This window comes from Pavona decussata, unplaced genomic scaffold (assembly GCF_977016875.1).
Source record: "Pavona decussata unplaced genomic scaffold, jaPavDecu1.1 SCAFFOLD_49, whole genome shotgun sequence".
Taxonomy (NCBI): domain Eukaryota; kingdom Metazoa; phylum Cnidaria; class Anthozoa; order Scleractinia; family Agariciidae; genus Pavona; species Pavona decussata.
The window spans coordinates 347,947-365,712 of record NW_028145471.1 but is presented as its reverse complement, the minus strand read 5'-3'; the positions used below and the strand labels follow the sequence as shown (position 1 = coordinate 365,712).

General features: G+C 38.8%; 3 protein-coding genes across 3 annotated transcripts; all 3 read right to left on the bottom strand.

Moving 5' to 3' along the window:
• On the bottom strand, window positions 1-3,034 carry LOC146481469 (kelch-like protein 11). Its single transcript, XM_085108255.1, has one exon. It carries the CDS (start codon window positions 2,941-2,943, stop codon window positions 1,204-1,206), a length of 1,740 nt encoding a protein of 579 aa, XP_084964381.1. The 5' UTR covers window positions 2,944-3,034; the 3' UTR covers window positions 1-1,203.
• Window positions 3,035-6,699: 3,665 nt separating this feature from the next.
• Window positions 6,700-9,131, bottom strand: LOC146481468 (kelch-like protein 11). The gene has a single exon (XM_085108253.1). The coding sequence runs from the start codon at window positions 9,058-9,060 to the stop codon at window positions 7,318-7,320; it is 1,743 nt and encodes a 580-aa protein (XP_084964379.1). The 5' UTR covers window positions 9,061-9,131; the 3' UTR covers window positions 6,700-7,317.
• Window positions 9,132-10,922: 1,791 nt separating this feature from the next.
• On the bottom strand, window positions 10,923-17,624 carry LOC146481467 (G2/mitotic-specific cyclin-A-like). Its single transcript, XM_085108262.1, has 8 exons — window positions 16,924-17,624; window positions 16,527-16,797; window positions 16,195-16,349; window positions 14,045-14,344; window positions 13,571-13,711; window positions 12,687-12,800; window positions 12,022-12,155; window positions 10,923-11,698 (listed from the first exon to the last, which is right to left on the bottom strand). The coding sequence occupies exons 1-8, from the start codon at window positions 17,119-17,121 to the stop codon at window positions 11,647-11,649; spliced, it is 1,365 nt and encodes a 454-aa protein (XP_084964388.1). The 5' UTR covers window positions 17,122-17,624; the 3' UTR covers window positions 10,923-11,646.
• Window positions 17,625-17,766: the final 142 nt, after the last annotated feature.

Below are 17,766 nucleotides of genomic sequence, written 5' to 3'. Positions count from 1 at the left end.
AATTTTGACTATTTATTTTGTTCTGTTCTGTTTTAGCTTCGTTCTTATCCTTTTATTCATTTTTATATCACTCAAATTTCAACTGAATAACCACTTTACAAAAAAGACCCTTGGGTTTTCTGGGAACAATAACAATAATTTTTTATTTGTTTTCTCAACACAGTAAGAAACTCAACATCTGCTTGATGTAAGCTATTAACACCCTTCAGTTGCAAGATAAGAGTGAAACTGTTGTTAGTGACTGCCAAATATTTCTCAGTAGTACAGAAAAGCATGATGCCTAAGAAAAGCTGATTAAAGAAATGCAATTATTGTGACAAGTATACAATATACTAGAGAACATACATCATACATTCCTTAAAGGAAACCTCCACTCTTCTAAAAAATTGATCTCAAGTAGATGGAAACAGCATCTACATTTAAATTCCAACAGAAGGAAACCACAATTTGCTATACGTGTACAAAATACTTGGATATAATTATTGCTCTCTGTTTTCACTTTGAAATTTCCAGCACCCTGCCATTTTGCTTTTTTTATGACACCATTAGCTCGCAAACAAGCTCTGACTGTTGTAGTTCTCAATCAAGAACCGAAGAAGTAGGTTGGAAACACACACGTTTAATATAGTAGCAAAAGGTGAAGAGACGTAAAATGTAACAGGCGAGCAATCAACTTTTATACCTTCTTACAATGCAGTGGCCAGGGCACTACTGGCTCCATGTGTTCAAAAAGCGGATATTTATCCAGTGGATAAGTTGCTATCCAGCCCATAAAATGTATTGGTTGGGGTACATTTTTTTTGCTGGATAGCAATTTATCCACTGGATAGTTATCCGCTCTTTGAACAACCGGGCCCAGAAACGGAAACCAATGGATAATTATCATCGCATCGTGCTTACCAGGAAGCAGAAGTTCGTTCATGTAGAATAATTGGGCAACTATATGATGTTATGAAATACAAAGTGGCGGTGCACTGGGACATTAAAAGCGAAAAGGGGTGCTAAAAAATCCTGTTTTGTGTGTTCTAAATGCCAATCTATTTCAAGAGTGGATGTTGCCGTTAACTACAGTTAGTATCATTTCTCTACCCCTGCCTTATGATAATTAAAGGTCTTCACCATTGTAACAAGAAAAACTACAGTTTCTGAATTTTTTAAAAAAGACAATCTGCACTTTTGTGAGCACGAGAATCTACACAGATGTTACAAAACTACCTCACAGTTTTTTAACACATCTCTTAAAATTCTCAGACGAGAAATTTTGAAAAATGCAGAACCAAGGGGAATATCTGTACATTGCCTCCACTGGTTTTGATCAACATCATAGACATGCATTTCGCATTTTGCATTTCGAGGACCAACAAAGACAAATATTTGGTCTTTAAGACTCACAGCACTTGTGAAGGATCTTGGTCGAACTGGGCTTTCAATGCTGTTCCAAGTGTTTTCTGTTGGGTCATACATTTCACAAGTTACTTGTGGTAACGGTCCTGGCATAGATCCTCCAAATACAAACACTTTCTGTTTAACGGCTGCACCAGAAGCATATTGCCTTGCTACTAAAGTTGATGGTAGTTTTTCCCAACTGTTACTTGTTGGATCAAACCGTTCAACAATGTCCAGGTAGTCAGCCGCTTCATAACTTCCTCCAATAGCATACAAATAATTTTCATCGGCAACAGCACACACTCTTGATCTCGGACTACTCATGGGGGCAACTGCCTGCCACAGATTTGTGTCTGGGTTGTATCTCTGCACAGTGCTGACCTCCTTCTGCTCCTTGTCCCTTCCACCAATGACATACAAGAACCCCTGCAGCGTACTGGCCACTGATTGGAACAAATACTTTGAGGGTTCTGGAACCTTTGTATGAACCCACTGGTTAATTGATGGCTCATAGCGCTCTCCAGTGATGCAATCCCCAGGCATATTCCCACCAAAAATGTACACTTTACTGTGACAAACACTCATTGCACAACGAATTGAGCCATGTAATTTCAGCATGTCAGCCAACCCATACCATTTGTTTTCTGAAGGTACATAACACAGTGTGCGGTGTCCTCCACAGGCAACGATGGTATCTTCATAGGTTTTCAGACAATTTCTAGGAGACTGTGCAAAAAAGCACTGTTCCGTTCCATCAAAAGCCAGCTTCATGGCGTTCAATATGAAAGCCAAGGCCTCTGCGTTTTCTTTTACCAAGGGATGGGGTAAAATAACTTTGAACAGATAGTCACGTGACACGTAAACATATCGAACGTGGTGCAACAAGTGCAAGAAATCAATGCATTTTCTCCTTTCGTCTCTTTCAGTCCATCTAAGAATCGCTTCAAAGATTATTTCTTCACCCTTCACAGTTATTTCGTCACATGAGATCCACTCCTCTACTTGCTCCATGCTCAAATTTAGAAAATCTTCACACTTTGCCACAGATTCAAAGTTCGCAACAATGAAATTTCTCGCTCCTTTCTGCAGCTCTTCGCTCCGGTACTTTATTGCAGAATAATAAGCCGTTATACAATTAGAAAAAGATAGCTTCTTCTGAATAACCATTGCAGACAAAACTTTCAGACTTGGGATAATGAAGTAATCTGATGCGGCCATCAAATCATGGGCATTCTGTTCATTGATATCAACATGTCCGGTGTACAAATACTCCAATACGTCTTCCATCACAGCTTTGCTAGTCTCTTCCAATCGGATCACTCCTTCTTCCTTTTCTTTCATGTCACTGTTAAGAGCGTTGAAAAAGAACGGACTCGCTGCACATAACACGATTCTGTGAGCTTTCAAGCGAGCTTGATCGTCACCGGACCGAACTTCTAGAATCACATCACAGAAATGTTCGTTCCTTCGCTGAATATCGAGGCGTTTCATCATTTCCACACAAAACTGCTGCATGACAGTCTCCGTGATTGGTTCTGGCGATAAATCGAGGGACATAATGTAGCCTTCCTCGCAAAAAATGAAAATACACGACAAGCGATTGTTCTTCCCGCGCGATCGGCCCCTTCCTGTAATTTATGCATAAGCAGGGCCTTCGACGCATAGTCAATTCTCGGTTTTCACTGTCACGCCATTGAAAAAAAAAAATCGAAACCATTCCATGAATGAAGTCAAGAAATTGACATGGTATAGAGGATAAATAAACAAGGCATCTGTCCAAGTCTCAGGTCTGTGCGGCATTCCGTACTCGAGTTATTTGACAAAATGTTCCACATAAATTTATAGAGCTTAGTATGGAGACGCCATGTTTGTGTCCCTCAGAGAAGGCGGCCGGAAATACGAAAAAACATCTGGAGTTCACTTTTGCCAGAAAAGAGGTTATTTTGCCCTTGTGAATTTTCGAATGTTTAGATTAATATTTGTCCTCAAACTTAAATTGTTTAGAATGCTGAAAATCACCCGAAGAGTCATTTTTAAGATACGGAAAAGGTCTGTCACAGCCGTCCTCCTTATGTCACGCACGATGGGAACTCGGAAATTGAAACTGTTCTATTTTCAAAAGGAAGCACGACATGGATCTAAGAAATTGTGAACAGACATATTTTTAGGTAATCTTTCCTTGAATGAAGGTAAAAATTTTGTAGGCCTCCCAGTTTTGAATTCTAGAATTTGGTGACGTCACGTGAAAACCGAATATACCGCTGACAGGGAGGGGAGGAATTCCGAGTCAGTTAGAAAGGTTTATTTATTAGGAGATCCTAACCCGGGGTGGGGGAACTCTCATATGCAAGGGGCGGGGATGCTCGTGGGAATTTTTTAATTAAACTTTTTTGTTCCCTAAAAGAGCCCCCCCCCCCCCCCTCCCAGGGATCCTAAACCATCCTTGACTCTGAAAACTTGGATTACTTTTAAAGTAATTTATCAATTTAAGAATTTATTTATTTAATTAGTATTTGGGGATCCAACTGGAGGTTTCCACATGGGGGATTTGACATTACTGTCTGAGTGTAAGTGTCAAGTCACCCTATCTGTCTGTTCACACAGTTCTACAGGGCTGGTTAATGGAGAGCTGTCCGTACTGGTTTGCATTTGTCCTGCTTACCCACTCACTGAATGCGCCAGATCCCTCAGTTCGAAACTTCACTCCCCTCCCCCAAGGGCAACCCCCTCAAATTCCCGCCTAGCAGCGATACTGAATTTGACACTAAAATGTCCCTTCATTAAAAACTAGTTCATTTACATCCATTCAAATTGTTTACTGAATTTATTTTGTTTCCAACAAAAATGGTGTACCGCTTTCGAAAACTTCCTTCCTTTATTTATTAACAAAAACACTTTCTTGATCCCTTTGTAGGGATTCCCTAAAATAATAACAACTAATTCCTCCCAAATTACCACTGAAAAAGGAAGGACGGTCCAAATTAGCTTAAAACAGGCTTAAAACTCCTGGCTTAAAAACATATACCTCTTTATACTAACCAAGTTTGGGGTCCATACTGTAAGTTACGGACTGAGGTTTCAGTTGGAAAAAAACGAGGATCTGTAACTTACAGTACAGAGCGGAAAAACGAGGTTAGAAAGATATTTATTATATCTCTGATAACTCAAACTTCCATAACACAAACAGTTTTAAGTTTCCATTGAAGCTTCAATTCACCAAGATTCTACTCTATAGCCACTTTCAGTGTTGCGTGCATAGAAAAGAATAGAGACTATCTTCCAACATACTATCTTTTGACATGTTAGATAAACATCTACAGCTAAAAGCATTATAAATATTAAACCGGAAAATTTTACATGGCATGTTGAAAGATGGCACATTGAAAGGTAGTCTGCTGTGTATGTAACATTGAAAATGGCTGTAAATAATAATATTTAAAAATATTTCACCAAGCTTGAAATACTAAAATCAAGGAACATCAGTACTTTACCCTGCATTACACTATAACCAACTCCAAACTCAAAAGGAAACTGAAACTCATGAACAAATATCCTATAAACTAAAATACTACAGTGTACATTAATTAATTCTGAATTTTAAATTACGTCCCTTTAGCTAGCAAAGATTAACAAAGAGCATTCACAGGACTAAAAATACTAACTGTACATTCCTTTGCATCTCATTTTGAGATTAAAAGTCACTTTGTTTTAAAATCTGAAATTTGAGACAATGGATTTAGCAAGTAAACTAGTAAATTATAATCAAAGATTAGCGAGTGTATTTGATGATCTGGATCCCAGGCTCTCTCTTGTTTGCCAGGTTGGTGATAATGTCATCCACCCCTGCAAAATCTGCAGGGGATGCCAGATACGCGTCCCAAAATCCATTCATTCATTCAATCAATCAACGTGACCAGTCCCATACAATCTGACTCCAATCTGCATTAGGAGTGTTCTTTCTCATATGTTGAATGCAAATATGAAATTACAAAGAAATATAAAACCCAAGTAACTCCGTTCGTAATTTACTTGTGTTGTGTTGTAACATTACATACAAATGTTGTGAAGACTGTGCACCACTCAAGTTTAAATTTAGCTTGAACTAGCTTATTTGCCATCACTTTAAAGTTTTTTTTAGTTTGTAATTCTTGTCTTCATGAAAGACAGAATTGATGAAAGTCAGCTGTCCCATACAAGATTCAAAGTAATTTACAATGCAGTTGTTGTTGTAGTCTTTTTTTTTTTTTGCAGAAGATCAGAAGAAATTCCCACCTAGTTTCTGGGGCACATAAAAGTGACAAGGGGTGATGATTGGAAATTTTGAAAAGAATTACTCCTAAAAAGTACCAGAATTCTGCTTTGTGGGCATGGTCGAACAATTTTTTACCCCTGAGAGGTACCAACTCTAAAACAATACTCTAAGTGACAGTTGACTGACATTTACTTTGTCTCATATTCCTTGGCTCAAAAAAATACCCTGAAAGGTACCACCATATCTTTGATGGAAGTCATTTTAGATTTTAGCACTATAAGGAGTACCAAACCACAAATTTTAACCCCTAAAAGGTAGGACTGTCACCCCTGTCACTTTTACATGTGTCACCCCCCCCCCCCAGCCTACCCAGGGACCTTGTTGTTACACCATGAAAAGGAAAATTGAACCTTGAGAAATGTTTTCCGAAAAAGCTTGAAAACAATATACCAGTAACACAGTAAGAGTAATGTAGTTACTAAATACTGTAAATGAGGGAAAGCCAATATGGCTGGCCTCCTGCCTCAGTCATATGCAATTAAGCAAACATGAACAAGATCCTTCCAAACATTTACCACAAGGTGAGCAGTACTAATAATAATGTAAAAGGCACTTGTTCCGCTCAATGGTTTGAAGTTGCTCAAGGAGGGCAAAACTGATTGCGGTACCAATAGATTTAATGAGATAGATAAGCAAAATAGATAATTAAATAAGCAAAAAGTCTAATGGAACTGCTGAAGGTAGCAATGTATTCCCAAATGATCATATTTTGACCTTGATTCAAACTTGACTGATACCTCAAGTCAACTCAAGCCACTTAGGATATGCCAACTTGTTGTAGTATCTAAAAGAATATTGTGTAGTTCCAGAAGGGATTCTACTGACACTATAGCCTAATCCCCTCTGGAAATTCCAATTGAGTTTCATACATTCCTTTACAGTCAATTCACGTCACACGTGACCAGTATTTCTGGGAATGAAATGAACACTCGAATTTCTCTTTGTAATGTTCGACATGTGAATGGAATGTTGAACATTTCTCTGCAATTCTTTCTGAAAAAGAAACAATTGTTATTCTTGAAATACTAAATGCTGTAATGTAAAGAAACATTCATAGCTTTATACTAGCACTGTCAATAAAGTAGAGAAATTTTTACGGGAACTCTGAAATCTCGTTGGTGATGTTCAGCAGATGTAAATTTCAAAACTCCGTTCAAATTTCAAAAATACCGGTCACGCATGACGTGAATTGACTGTAATTGTTTTTTGGTCTTTGAAGTCCCTTGCCCGAGAAAATTTCCAATTCCAGGCTCCTGGAATTACATATTATATACAACATACACACATTTTATAAGTATCTACTGCAATAAACTAAGATTCATTATAAAGCAGTTTTCAACTGAGTGTCGAAAGTAATTGCCTGTTTGCTTTGGTTTTGCATTACTATGTTCTGTGATTGGTTGACAAAACTCGCACCGCTTTCTCAACCAATGGGATGTAAAACTAAAACCAATTGTGCCTCGCTCGCATGTGTTTCCCGCCCTTGATGCCTGTTACATCTATTTGCTTTGAATTCTGATTGGTTTACAGTGCTGTTTGCATCTGTTGTGATTGGCCAGAGTAATTACTTTGCTTGGTTATGACACTCAATAAAGACCGCTCAGTATAAATGGTCTAACCTAAGATACATCTACAACATTTTTTAATATTCTGAGACGAGAAATTTTGAAAAATTTCTGACCAAATGACATTCCTGTGCACAGTTTCCATCGGTTTTGATCAATATCATATGCTTGTAATGCCATTTCTGGTTCACCCTGTTCATTTTGAAAAGTACCAAACACAAATATTTGCCCTTTGAAACTCACAGCACTTGCAGAGGACCTTGGTCCAATAAGGCTCGGGATTCCATTCCAGACTCTAGTAGCAGGATCATACATTTCACAGGAATCACCATCAGTTGATCGAGGGACGAGGCCACCAAAAACAAAAACTTTTTGTTTCATGGCTGCACCGCCAGCACTTGCTCTCCTGGCAAGAGTTGATGGAAGTTTTTCCCAGGTGTTATTTCTAGGATCATACCTTTCAACGGTATGTAATCTGTTTAAAGTATCATCCACACCTCCAATAGCGTACAAATATTGTCCATCGGCAACTGCACAAACTGCCATTCTGGGACTGCTCAGTGGGGCAACTACTTGCCAGAAATTTGTGTCAGGGTTGAATCGCTGTACAGTGCTTACCTGTTTATTGTCCTCACCTCTTCCACCAATAACATACAAACAACCCTGAAGTGTGACAGTGGCATGCAACTGTAAAAATGAAATTGTTTGTGGAGCCTTTATGGGAGCCCATGTGTGAACTGATGGATCATAGCGATGGTCAGAGCGAATTCCTCTCCTATTTCCACCAACAACATACAATTTACCATGACAAGCACTCACTTCAGAAAAAGAAGGGTAAGGCTTCAGTCCCATACCATTCAGCTCACACCATTTTTCGTTGGAGGGAAGGTAACACAATACCCTGTTCAAACCTTCTCCACAAGCAACAATGGCATCATGATGGCTTTCCAGGCAATTTCTTGGGGACTGAGAGAAAAAGCAGTCTTCCGTACCATCAAAAGCTCTCTTCATGGCATCTAAAACAAAAGCCATGCATTCTGAATTTTCTTTCACCAAGGGATGCTGCAGAATAACTTGGAATAGATAGTCACGCGACACATAAGCCCAACGAATGTGACGAAACAAATCTATCAACTTCTGTTGCTTTCTACTCTCATCTCGCTCAGTCCATCTCATAATGAGTTCGAAGATTTTTTCTTCACCCTCCACGATTATTTCATCACTTGAAATGAACTCTTCCACTTGCTCCACACCCAAATTCAGGAAGCCTTCAGTTTTCGTCACTTCCTCAAAGTTGTTCAGGATAAAAGTTCTGAGGTCCTTCTCCAGAGAATTCCATTGATGCCTAAAGGCAAAGAGATAAGCCATTATACAGTTGGACAGGGACAAAGTTCTTCGAATAACGTTACCACATAAAGTTCCCAAGTTTGAAATGAGCAGATAATCTGCTAATGCCATCAAATCATAGACATTCTGTTCATTGATATCAACATGTCCGGTGTACAGAAACTCCAGCACGTCTTCCATCACAGCTTTGCTGGTCTCTTCCAATCGGATCACTCCTTCTTTTTTCTCTTTCATGTCACTGCTAAGAGCGTTGTAAAAGAATGGACTTGCTGCACATAACACGATTCTGTGAGCTTTTAAGCGAGCTTGATCGTCACCGGAGCCAACTTCGAGAATCACATCACAGAAATGTTCGTTCCTTCGCTGAATATTGAGGCGTTTCATCATTTCCACACAAAACGTTTTCACGTCAGTCTCCGTTATGGATTCAGACGACAGATCGACAGCCATGATATACGTAGTAACGGGAGACCGAAGAACCACATCAACCCTCGCTTTCGAACTCGTACTCTGGGAAACCAATCTCGTACCCAGAGTCCTCAGGCTTTTTGTTCAGCGGGTGGTCGAGCTAAGGTACATCCTGGGGTACTGGAATTTTATTACCGCAGGATTTCTGTGGTAAACAAGATGCCTGCTATACTGGCATTACGCGAGATGCTGGGGCTGATTCATTTATTCCAACTGTATGCTTCGCCGATTGATAAAACTATCCTTGCTAATGGAATAGTTTGAGTCACGACGATCGCGTTACGTTGTTTTCCGTGTGTTACGCGACTCAGACTATCAGCGGAAATTTGTCAAATTCCATTACGATAACGTAAGCTTCTCAATGACCTCTTTTCAGTCTCGCGTCGTGGTCTAAGACTGTCAAACAAAGCACGATTCCTTCACTAAGAACTCACCAATTTCCACCGTTTTACGTGTCGGGTGCTTCTTAGAAGTTATTCTTTCGATTTACGGCTTCAAAATGGTGAAATTTCCCTTTGCAAACGGCACACTTGAGTCCAGAACATGTTAAAACAATATGGCGCGACTTAATCCGTCTTTAATAAATATATCAAATGATGCATTGACGTCACACAGGTAGGGGTGAGTGGGTCCCCTCCCTCGCAATATAAGCGACAAGAATGGATTTTGATTGGCCTGCTTTTATTGAAGACAATCAAAACAATACATCCCGAGTAGGAGAGGGGAGAGTTTAATGAATAAATTAATGTACCGATTTGTGTATACGACGAAGAAAAAAAAAAAGAAATCGACCCGTTTTAAGACACGGTATGCCCCCTCAGGGCATCCCGCGTAAAAATGCAGGCGGTTACAGGGCAGCCAATCAAAACATGATCTTTTTTTTTTTTTTTTTTTCTTTTTTTTTGGAATTCTCTCGAGTCTCTCCTGGCAACCAACCACTGGTCAAAGAGCCTGGGGACTCTGGGTACAAGATTGAATGCCGCCCTGTGAGGCTATGCGCTATGCACACATGATCTAAACCACTGTGTAGCATTTGCAATGTTGACTGTCCAAAGTCCCCCTATTTTTCCGTGGAATTCTTGAGACTGGTACACTTTGATGGAGTTGCCACCATCTTGGTTTGTAACAGCGAGCGCGATCTGGGGAGAGTGTCTGAACTACCGAGAGGAGCGGGAGTGGGGAGGCGGCGAGAAAAAATAGGGATGCAATTAAAACAAAAGGCATAAATTTGGCAGAGGAGAGTAGTATGCCATTGTTTCTGTGTGAGAAATTTTTAAATGACATGCACTTTACATAATTATGGGGGCTAATTCAAACACAAGAATTTGAATCATGTTTTCTTAAAAAAACACACAGATGACAAACAGTGCAGAATAATTCTGGCCTTTGATGCCAACTCAAAATCACTGGGAAACTGAAAACAGCGGGGCAGCGATGCAGGATGAACATGGTTATGTGCAGTGGTTATTTCTGCCGTTTGCGATAGACAATTCTAAATCTCTCTAGATCTCTTGTTAACAATGGCAAGTGTTATTAAAATCGTAACTTCCAAGCCCAAAGTTTACCACAGATCCCATTTTCACATCCTCGCAGACTCAGGGGCAGATACATGTAGTTGGGGCAAAAGGGAGTCAAAACTTGCAAGTTTACAAGAATGAATGTTAATTCATGTAAACTTAGCAGCTTTTACTTCCTCCTGACCCAACTAGCTGCCCCTGAATCTCCAAGGGGGCCATTCTCAATGACGTCGAATTCAATTTTCCCAGTGGATCCCGGGTTCTCATTTTACCCTTTTCAGCACCCTTGTAGATTCTCCTGCAGCCAATTTATCACCAAACACCATAAAAGAAACATTTTGCAGGTTATTTATTTTACATATTTTACAATAATTAAACAAGTAGCATAATTTTAAGAAAGTCATTGGTTAATACTTAATGATTGAAATTCTAACTACATGTTTGGTATACCTAAAAGATTGTCATTTATAAAAATGCAATGATCATACAGTTTATGAAATTTTGTTAGTTTAGGTTAATTTCACAAGACTAAGTCCTACAACATGAAATTGACAGGTCAATATCGTAACAAACTACCAATGCTGAGTATAAGAAGGTAAACTTACAAAGTGCTTAAAGTAGTTTTCTGAAGTCAGTTAACAGTCTATAGATACATTTTTACAACTTTGGCACATGTATATACTAAGCATTAAAATGTTACCTGTGAAATTATCTCTTTTTATTGGTGATGTCACACCAGCAAAAACAAAACAACTCGACAGGAAAAAAAAGGCTGTTTACATGCATATAGTTTAGTACCCAGACACAAAAAAGAGAGAATTCCACAGGTTGTGAAAAGAGGAATATTTGAAAAGTAAAACACTTTAATTATAAAACAAGGCAGAATATGTAAACTCATTTGTGTACACAATGTACAGGTAAAAATGTCATTAGAATCAGAAATATTCAAAATATTCAATAACGTACTGATGATATTTTCTAATAAAAGTCTTTCTTCACAAAGACAGCATAATATTTACATAGTTCATCTTTGGTCATTATTAAAAAAAATCTAAGCCAGAGGTAGCATCTCAGGGGCTGACAAATTTGCCACTCCGTTGAAGCTGGAAATATAAAGTTAAAGAGTTAGAAATAAAATCTGACAAATTAGCACCAAGATACAGCAAACGTTGGCAAAGTTCACTAAATATGATTGATTTGGGGAGCAGGGATCAGGTGTACTTGCAGCCTGAGTTGATTGGTGGAAGGGTGGGATTGGGTTAAAGGAGAAAATAAGAAAAATAACTTTTTTCATGCTTTATGATCAGCGCCTTGCGCCTGGGTGTATTCACTTTACTTCCACACTTGCTTTGTTTCTCAGGGCAATTTTTCTACAGTTTCTATCCACCTCAAATTTATCAACTGTATTTGACTGCATTTTTCTTACCTAGTACTCTTATATTTTTCTCTAATAGCTTGCTGAGGATGTTTTGATGCATGGCTGAATGTGCGATGAAGGTCGTGAAGGCACGCTTGGAGGTCATGGAGTTGAAATCCAGAGTAGTGACACAGTGTTGGATTCTACAGACAAAACAAGTTTTTTCTTTAATAATCCAATAATTTTAAAATTGGTTTTTGGAAAAGTATTTTCTCTACACAGAAACAATGTTGTCACAGAGGTCTCCTAAGTAGATGGACTTGCATATGTATTTAGGAGATGTATTCTGTTTCTAGTATTGTAAAGTTACAGTTTACATGTTTTACCCATGTTTCTATTTTACCAAGGTCACTCTCAATCTAAAAAAGCCATGATGGCTTTGAACAGCAGACTCACAGCTGTTAAAGATTTTAAACGATTTTTATCTACAATGATAAATAGGAAGAAAAGGGGAAGGAACATTAAACTTTACAGGAATCAAGGAAAAAATAACCTGAAAGATTTTTAGTGATTACAACTTGAAATTTGAAGTGAAAAGTTGCCCTTGTGTAGTAACAGACTAACTGAAGATAAAGTTGCGAGAAATAATTCCTCTGAATCAAACTTTCTTTTTTAACATTCAAGTCTAGATGATTATACATGTAGTACAACAAATAACAAGACAGTAATCTTACCCATGATGGAAGTCCAAATGTGTGAAGAGCCAGGACAACAGAACTTGCAGCTATTGTGGAGGGCAAATACTTAAGATAGGGGTCAGCATCAAGCAGTGTAAGTTCACAGAGATACTGAAATACAAAAACAAAAATGTAATAAGTATTAAATACAGTGGAAACCTCTATTAAGGGGACACCCCTTAAGACAAAGTGTCAAGTGTCCTCTGACTGAGAAAAGACCAACTACATGTAGAACAATGACTACACCTGTACTTGATCATGATTTAAAAACTAATCTGCATTTAAGTTTGAGCGATAAAAAGATAAGAATGTTTGTTTCCACAGTTCAAATGTGAAACCAAAATGACAGAAAGGAGCATCTGATCATTATATTGCATATTTTCTTTCAGATTCTACAAAAATGGCATCACTCGTCTCTGACACAAGTGTTCAGGAATGCAATGTATGTCTACAGCTGTTGCAATAATATTCCTTAGTGCTAGTACAGGGACAAAAGAAAAACAGTTAAACATAGTTCTATAATAAATTGTAATCATCCAACGGACCAGTGTCACTATTGGAAGAATAAGAAGCCATTCTTTAATTCTCTGTCAGGTGTTAAATGTATTTATTTTTAACTATATTTCAAAAGCAACTTGCAGAAGTATTAAAACTAATGTATTTATGCTGAATGAACTAGAAAATGCTTTGAGCCAATCAAAAGGGCAACATTGTTATTTTTTAAATTTTTATCTTTGTCTTGTTCCTTGTTATTAAGATGAAAACAGTAATAAACATTTGTGCAAGTCGTACAAAAAAGTCTCAATTACATGTGACTGATTATTATGATGTTTTTTGTTGAATTAAATTAAATTTTTATAAGCACTCAGTTATCAGCTTACCTTGGACAGTGCTTCAACCTTGGAGCTGTCAGACTCTGAACATTCTGTGGCCTTAACAAATCGTTCTAGAAAATTTACTACTGTTGGTACAGAAAGGTCAAAATTTATTGTCCTGAGAATGAGGCTTTCCATTTTCAAAACCTGGAAAGAAACCAAAGAATTATAAAAGGTCTGAAGTGTAAGGCTTTGAATTTACCAAGTACATGTATCTTGAGAGTGATGTATTATTCAGTCAGTGACACAGGCATATTCAGAAAAAAGAAAATCCAAGTTCTCCCAACAGGAGTTGAACTTTAAAATGACCTTCCATTAACTAGTTTGGATGCTCTACCGTTGAGCTACAGCAGACTTGTGGGAGCTGAGACCATTAATTAACGTAGGTTCATGTGACAGGATTTGTTCCCTGTTTGAAGGTACCACCAAGCATGACCATCAATGCAGTAATTACATTGAGAGTGCAAAGTTAGAACATACCTGCTTGGTAGTATATGTGTCATCTGTGATGTAAACGAAGTCTGACACTTCTGGTGGATAAATCTCCTCAAACTTTGCAGCTACCAACATACAAGCAGTTCCAACAAGCTGAAGCTTTCCCCTCAACACTGACATGGCAGAGAGGAAACGGTCAATATAGTTTATTGTTAAATACAGTGTCTGCGGCAAGAGTTTATACTCTTCAGCAACTTCCACCAGCCAGTCTACAAGGATTGCACGCATGCTATGATTGATGTCGGGCTGCTTCTTCATGTAGCCAGGCTTGGGCCTGTTTTTAAGCTGGAAATGAAAAAAAAAAAAGGTTTTGTTTTCATCACTGAGTTTAAACCAAAGCTTGCTATGGTGGCGAGGCTTCCGTGCCTTGAGGATACCGTGAGCTATGCCAGCTGGGCTCTTGGCCCCTGGCAGGTCTAACCAAGCCAGACAGGTCTCAGGTGAGAGGACAGACTAGCTACAGCACCTAGACCTCCAGGTTGGGGGTTGAGCATGGTGTTAACTACTCCGTCTTGTAAAACTACCAAGTTACAGAAAAAACAACAAGTAACTTTTTTTAAAATAAAAATTATTGTTGTTGCCTTATGTCCCACAGGGGATGGAGAGGACTAAATCTAAGGCAAAGAAATGAAAATCAAGGGCAGTCCAAAGGTCCAGGGCTATCATTAAGGGTCGTAACCCATAACACAATCATGTTCCCCTTAAAATAACGGTATTAATGGGTGATCTTGATGGTTGTGCATTCATTTTGTTCATGAAACAGCCAGATTACAGTCAAAAGGGTTTGAAGAAGCTAGCTCTACAAGAAAAGTAGCATTGCCATAAACTAGATATGGATATTAGAACAATAGGATTGACGACAACAGACTGACGCTATGAATCAACAATGTAACAACTGAAAATAAGGAAGGAAGCATGTGCAATACCCAGTCAAAATTTTGCACTACAGTTGAACCTTCCGTAAGTGACCACCCAAAATGCCAAGATTTAGTGGTCGTTCATGGGAAGTGGTCACTTACGAGAGGTCAAGGCTGCTACCCAAGACAAATTTCAAGCAGCCCACCAGGCCAAAAGCCGAGAAGTTAGGAGCCCTACATGTAAAGTGTTAGGTGCTGCTGCAAAAAATTTAGGTCCCCAGAGCATTTTGTTGGGTGCCCCAGGCTACTGGGCTCCTGTTAGGCTACAGCCTTGGAGGTGGTGATCACACTTTGAAGTTCAATTGTATAGATTTTCAACCAGGCAACAACACCAAACAAAAGTTAATAACAGTCAGTCAATGTAAATAACTGATCAGAACTCAAAGCAAACATATTATGCAATAGCCCCAGTCTACAACTTATTTTCAACTGGTCACATTTCAGTGGATAAGATCAATACCCTTCTGTAGTACAGGTTGAAACCGGACGACAAATATCTAGTTTTATCAACTGAGTTGATATGGTAATTCAGCCGCTGTAAAGAGATACGAGAGCTGACATTTTGAGCATTTTCTTTTTTGAATTACTTAATCAACTCATTTGATAAAACCAAATATTTGTTTCCGATCCCCCTGACTGATGCAGTACCACAGTTGCTCTAAAAACTAACCCCCTTATGAAAATGGCCAAAAAGTAATATAAATCCCTTTTGCACCTAGGAAACTCTTCATTATATAGTGTACATGTAGATTAAGACAGTGTAAACAATAACAAAAAAATATTTTCAATTCGCATTGATGTAGCCCAAGAAGGAGCAACTGCACCTTGTTCGAAAACTCCATTTGGCAATCTTCAGAGTAATTTTCTCTCAGTCAAGGGGTGAGGGGTGGATTTAGTCTGCAAGGACTGATGCCTAATGTTTATGCACGGTTTTAATGTGCAATTCAAAACTTGGTAGAAATTCTTATCTTGACTGTCAGAAAAAACAAACGGAAACGGGTACAGGACATTTAAATGTACTAAAAAGGAAGTAACTTAAGGACTAGGCCCTTCTGTGTGAATATTAAAGACTGTTTGGACAAATTATTCTATTTCATGGTCAACCGTACTGCATACCCGCGCGCACATTCAACTACATGCAAAAGATATTTTGAAACTAGCATGAGTAAAGTTTTCCACTGAATGCGTATAACACTCGAAAAAACTACAAAAAATTACCTCAGACTGCTTCAAATATTGAAATATTTCTGAAGCATATTCCGTGACAAAGAAGATGTCGTTGCCAGTATCGATGTCGCGTATTTCTGGCGTTGTTTCCTTGGTGCATTCAAAGTCCTCGTCATCGCTCGAGTCTATAATCATGGGCGAGTCCACTGCAAAAAGTAAAAGAGCAACTAAACAGAAAATTCGTTTTTACGCTACCGAAAAGGTGAAAATATAAAAAGTCAAACTGAATTTGCAGTTAATATCACAAATTGAAAATAAAAATAACAACCGAACGTCAGGTCTTGTGAAAAATAATTTGCACGTTGTTGGTGCATTTAGCTTACCTTCCTCAGCCGTTCTGTTAGCGACGAACACATTTGTCAAAGCAGGCCGCGAAAGGGAAGTCAAAGCCGGATTTAATTCTTGCACTGTAGTGTTCGTTAGGAAGGCAGCACTTTGAGAACTTGCAAGAGCAGGTTGCGGGTCCACATGAATGGCAAAACTTTGCTGCGCTGTTGTAGGTACAGCGAAGGCGGTCTTTTGTTGTGCTCGACTGAAAGCATTTTCGTCGTTCTTTGCGGCGCCGAACACGTACGAAGAACTTCCCAGGCCAGCCTAAATTTCAAGAAGAAGGGAAGTTAAAAAAAAGGAATACGAAGCAATACGCGAGAAACCGACATGATAGTTTTAAGCCCTAAAAATTTGCTGAAACTGACTGCAGCTGCGGTTCATTTCACTGACCTGTTGTTTGGCGGCACGAAATGGTTGAATTCTCACTGCAGCGTTGTTCGTTATTGTGCCCAAAGCGGCTCTTTTCTGCCCTTGCTGCGTCGCTCTAGCTTGTCCATCTTCCATTTTTGCTTTCTTCAACGCGTTGCTTTCGTGGTTGTCTTGAAAGTTGTTGGTTATACGAAAATTCTCGCCGAGAGATAACGACATTGAGAAAGCTAAGCAGTTGACACCAACGAGTAGAAATTCAAAAGCGAACTGAAATTTCCTTGCCTAAAACTACAACGGTAAAATAGCTGAGACTTGGCTACCAGCACCAAGTACAAAACGCCTCAAATGTTGTAAAACTGGGAAGCTTTACCTCGTCCTTTTGGAGAAGTATGGCTTTGTGATTGTGTCAGACTCGCGAATGCGAACGTTTTCGATTCTCTCACATTTCAAGAATCCCGCTAGTTGAGCATCAGCCAATCACAGCGCAGAACCGTGCACGTTGTTATTCGCTACAGTGAGAACATCCGCTGGTTGGCTTGGGGGGCTCATCTGTGTTGGAATCTTGAGAAACAGGAAGAGCAATAGCACATATCGCTTTGAAAAGGTGCCTAAATGTATTACAATATTTAATTTTCGATTCAAGAAATTAGGAATGTGCCGTAATTGTGGTGTTAAATTTTGGCAATCTGTATATCCTTGACAAGTTTCAATCGGATGTCCCCGCGGTTGGCTCTTTCTTGATATATCAACAACCATTGTTTAACATTAATTTATATTCCATAAAACTAGGAAAACCATGTGAAGTTTACTTCATATTCTTTGGTTGATTTCTTGGAAACTATTTTGATAATAAGCTAGTCACGA

What these genes read in the sequence shown, in the direction of transcription:
- LOC146481469 (XM_085108255.1), bottom strand. Translation starts at nt 2,943, where the DNA reads ATGTCCCTCGATTTATCGCCAGAACCAATCACGGAGACTGTCATGCAG.
- LOC146481467 (XM_085108262.1), bottom strand. Translation starts at nt 17,121, where the DNA reads ATGTCGTTATCTCTCGGCGAGAATTTTCGTATAACCAACAACTTTCAA. An exon ending in AGGTTGAAGCACTGTCCAAG is followed by an intron (nt 12,801 to 13,570) that starts GTAAGCTGATAA and finishes TTTGTATTTCAG; the next exon opens with TATCTCTGTGAACTTACACT. An exon ending in CATTTGGACTTCCATCATGG is followed by an intron (nt 12,156 to 12,686) that starts GTAAGATTACTG and finishes TTTTGTCTGTAG; the next exon opens with AATCCAACACTGTGTCACTA.
- LOC146481468 (XM_085108253.1), bottom strand. Translation starts at nt 9,060, where the DNA reads ATGGCTGTCGATCTGTCGTCTGAATCCATAACGGAGACTGACGTGAAA.